General features: G+C 41.4%; 1 protein-coding gene across 1 annotated transcript; it reads left to right on the top strand.

Annotated features, from left to right (window-relative positions):
• Nucleotides 1-535: 535 nt before the first annotated feature.
• Nucleotides 536-1668, top strand: LOC141288944 (E3 ubiquitin/ISG15 ligase TRIM25-like). Its single transcript, XM_073821146.1, has 3 exons — nucleotides 536-1156; nucleotides 1501-1596; nucleotides 1660-1668. The coding sequence occupies exons 1-3, from the start codon at nucleotides 584-586 to the stop codon at nucleotides 1666-1668; spliced, it is 678 nt and encodes a 225-aa protein (XP_073677247.1). The 5' UTR covers nucleotides 536-583.
• Nucleotides 1669-2186: the final 518 nt, after the last annotated feature.

The raw sequence follows: 2186 nt of genomic DNA, 5'->3' as shown, positions 1-2186 counted from the left end.
ATGTTCTTAAATTCTGTTTTTATTGTTGTTAGTGTGATTATTTTAAAAAAATTTTTATTTGTTTGCTGTTGTGATTTTAACTCCTTTTTATGTACAGCACTTTGAATTACCATTGTGTATGAAATGTGCTATATAAATAAACTTGCCTTGCCTTGCCTTGCCTTGACTAAAACTGGATTAAAACTAAATAGGATAAGATTGACTAAATATGATAAAAACTAACAAGGACATTTAACACGGGACTAAGACTAAGACAAAAATGTAAAATACCTGATGACATTAGCACTATTCTATACTAACTTACATTAAAGCCTACGATTCAATAGTTGTCATTATCATACAGTTTACATACATGCCATGAATTTATTAGATCCACGTCACACAGTGTGATTTGTAAAGATCTTAAAAGATTGCTGAAATTGCACAGTCTGCAGAAGGCATTACAGACATGCAGACACACCTGTTTTACACACGTCACTCAAACACAGAACCAGGAAACAGGAATCACATGAGTTCAGGGAAAGACAGAGTGAAAGTGTGGTTGAGCTGTCGTGTGTTTGTGTCTCTGTTTTTAAGCAGTAAAATGGCAGAAGCCAGATTTTCTCAGGATGAGTTCATGTGTCCAGTGTGTCTGGATCTCCTGAAGGATCCAGTGACCATCCAGTGTGGACACAATTACTGTAAGATCTGTATTACAGGCTGCTGGGATCAGGAGGATCAGATGAGAGTCTACAGCTGCCCTCAGTGCAGACAGACCTTCAGTCCAAGACCTGATTTAGCGAGAAACACCATGTTGGCTGAACTGGTGGAGAAACTGAAGAAGACCAGACTTACTGCTGACTGTGACGCTGGAGCTGGAGATGTGGAGTGTGACGTCTGTACTGGAAGAAAATACAAAGCAGTCAAGTCCTGTCTGGTGTGTCTGAACTCTTACTGTCAGAATCACCTTGAACAACATGAGAGTTGGTTTAAAGGAAAGAGACACAATTTGACTGAAGCCACTGGACGACTGCAGGAGATGATCTGCCAGAAACATGAGAAGATCCTTGAGGTTTTCTGTCGCACTGACCAGAAATGTATATGTATGCTGTGTACGATTATTGAACATAAAAACCACGACATTGTATCAGCTGCAGAACAGAGGACAGAGAAACAGGTAATTAAACTAGCAATCAAGTTAATACTCAGTGAAGTGATCTAATAATCTGTTTATTTTCTACGTAGAGCTGCAGCTTATTTACACAGAACACAGAAACACTGTCAGTGTGAAGATCTATGTCTGTGTCAGTTTCACTTTCATAATACTTACGCTTTCAGTGTGAAGCACTCCTTAATCTTTATGATAATTCATGTATAATGATTGTAACCGATCATCTCTTCTGGAGTTTGAACCTACAGCCATTGGTTATCAGCTCCACTTTTACTAGATTCATCTGTTCTCATGATGATTTAGTGTCAGTAGTTTTCTGAGACATTCACTATCATCCGTTTGTCCTGCAGAAGCAGCTGAAGGAGACGCAGAAGACGTTCCAGCAGAGAATCCAGCAGAGAGAGAAAGATGTTCAGCAGCTGAGAGAGGCTGTGGAGTCTCATAAGGTGAGTCTGGAGAAGAAGAGAAGTTTGTCTCAGTCTCAGTTCAGACTCTCTTGTCTCTTTCAGTCCCACTGAAGCCTGAATCACTGTGTGTCCTAACAGCGCTCTGCACAGACAGCAGTGGAGGACAGTGAGAGGATCTTTACTGAGCTCATCCGCTCCATTGAGAGAAGCCGCTCTGAGCTGATACGGCTGATCAGAGATCAGGAAAAGCGAGCAGTGAGTCGAGCTGAAGGACGACTGGAGCGACTGGAGCAGGAGATCAATGATCTGAGGAGGAGAGACACTGAGCTGGAGCAGCTTTCACACACACAGGATCACATCCAGTTCCTGCAGGTAACAGACATCTAGAAGAACAGGATCATAGTGGACTTGAGCCAGATCCTGCTGTGACACCAGACTCACACAGAAACATTTCATAAGTGTCTTGTTATATCATCATCAGTCAGACTCTCATCTGATCATCTTCTTATCAAAGAGACGCCGCTTACAAATGGCTTTGAGCTCAGGAAATCTCTTAGGAATCATTTCCCTGAGCTCTTTCTTCTAGAAGATATATTTAGCTGTCAAACACCACTAGTGCCCGTTTATTT

Source organism: Garra rufa, chromosome 16, assembly GCF_049309525.1.
Source record: "Garra rufa chromosome 16, GarRuf1.0, whole genome shotgun sequence".
Taxonomy (NCBI): Eukaryota; Metazoa; Chordata; class Actinopteri; order Cypriniformes; family Cyprinidae; genus Garra; species Garra rufa.
The sequence above is the reverse complement of the archived record's forward strand: the minus strand, read 5'-3'. Positions and strand labels throughout refer to the sequence as shown.

Excerpts from the sequence above, each read along its gene's own strand:
- LOC141288944 (XM_073821146.1), top strand. The coding sequence starts at position 584 with ATGGCAGAAGCCAGATTTTCTCAGGATGAGTTCATGTGTCCAGTGTGT. Across the intron at positions 1,157-1,500 it reads AACAGAGGACAGAGAAACAG|AAGCAGCTGAAGGAGACGCA; the intron begins GTAATTAAACTA and ends TTTGTCCTGCAG.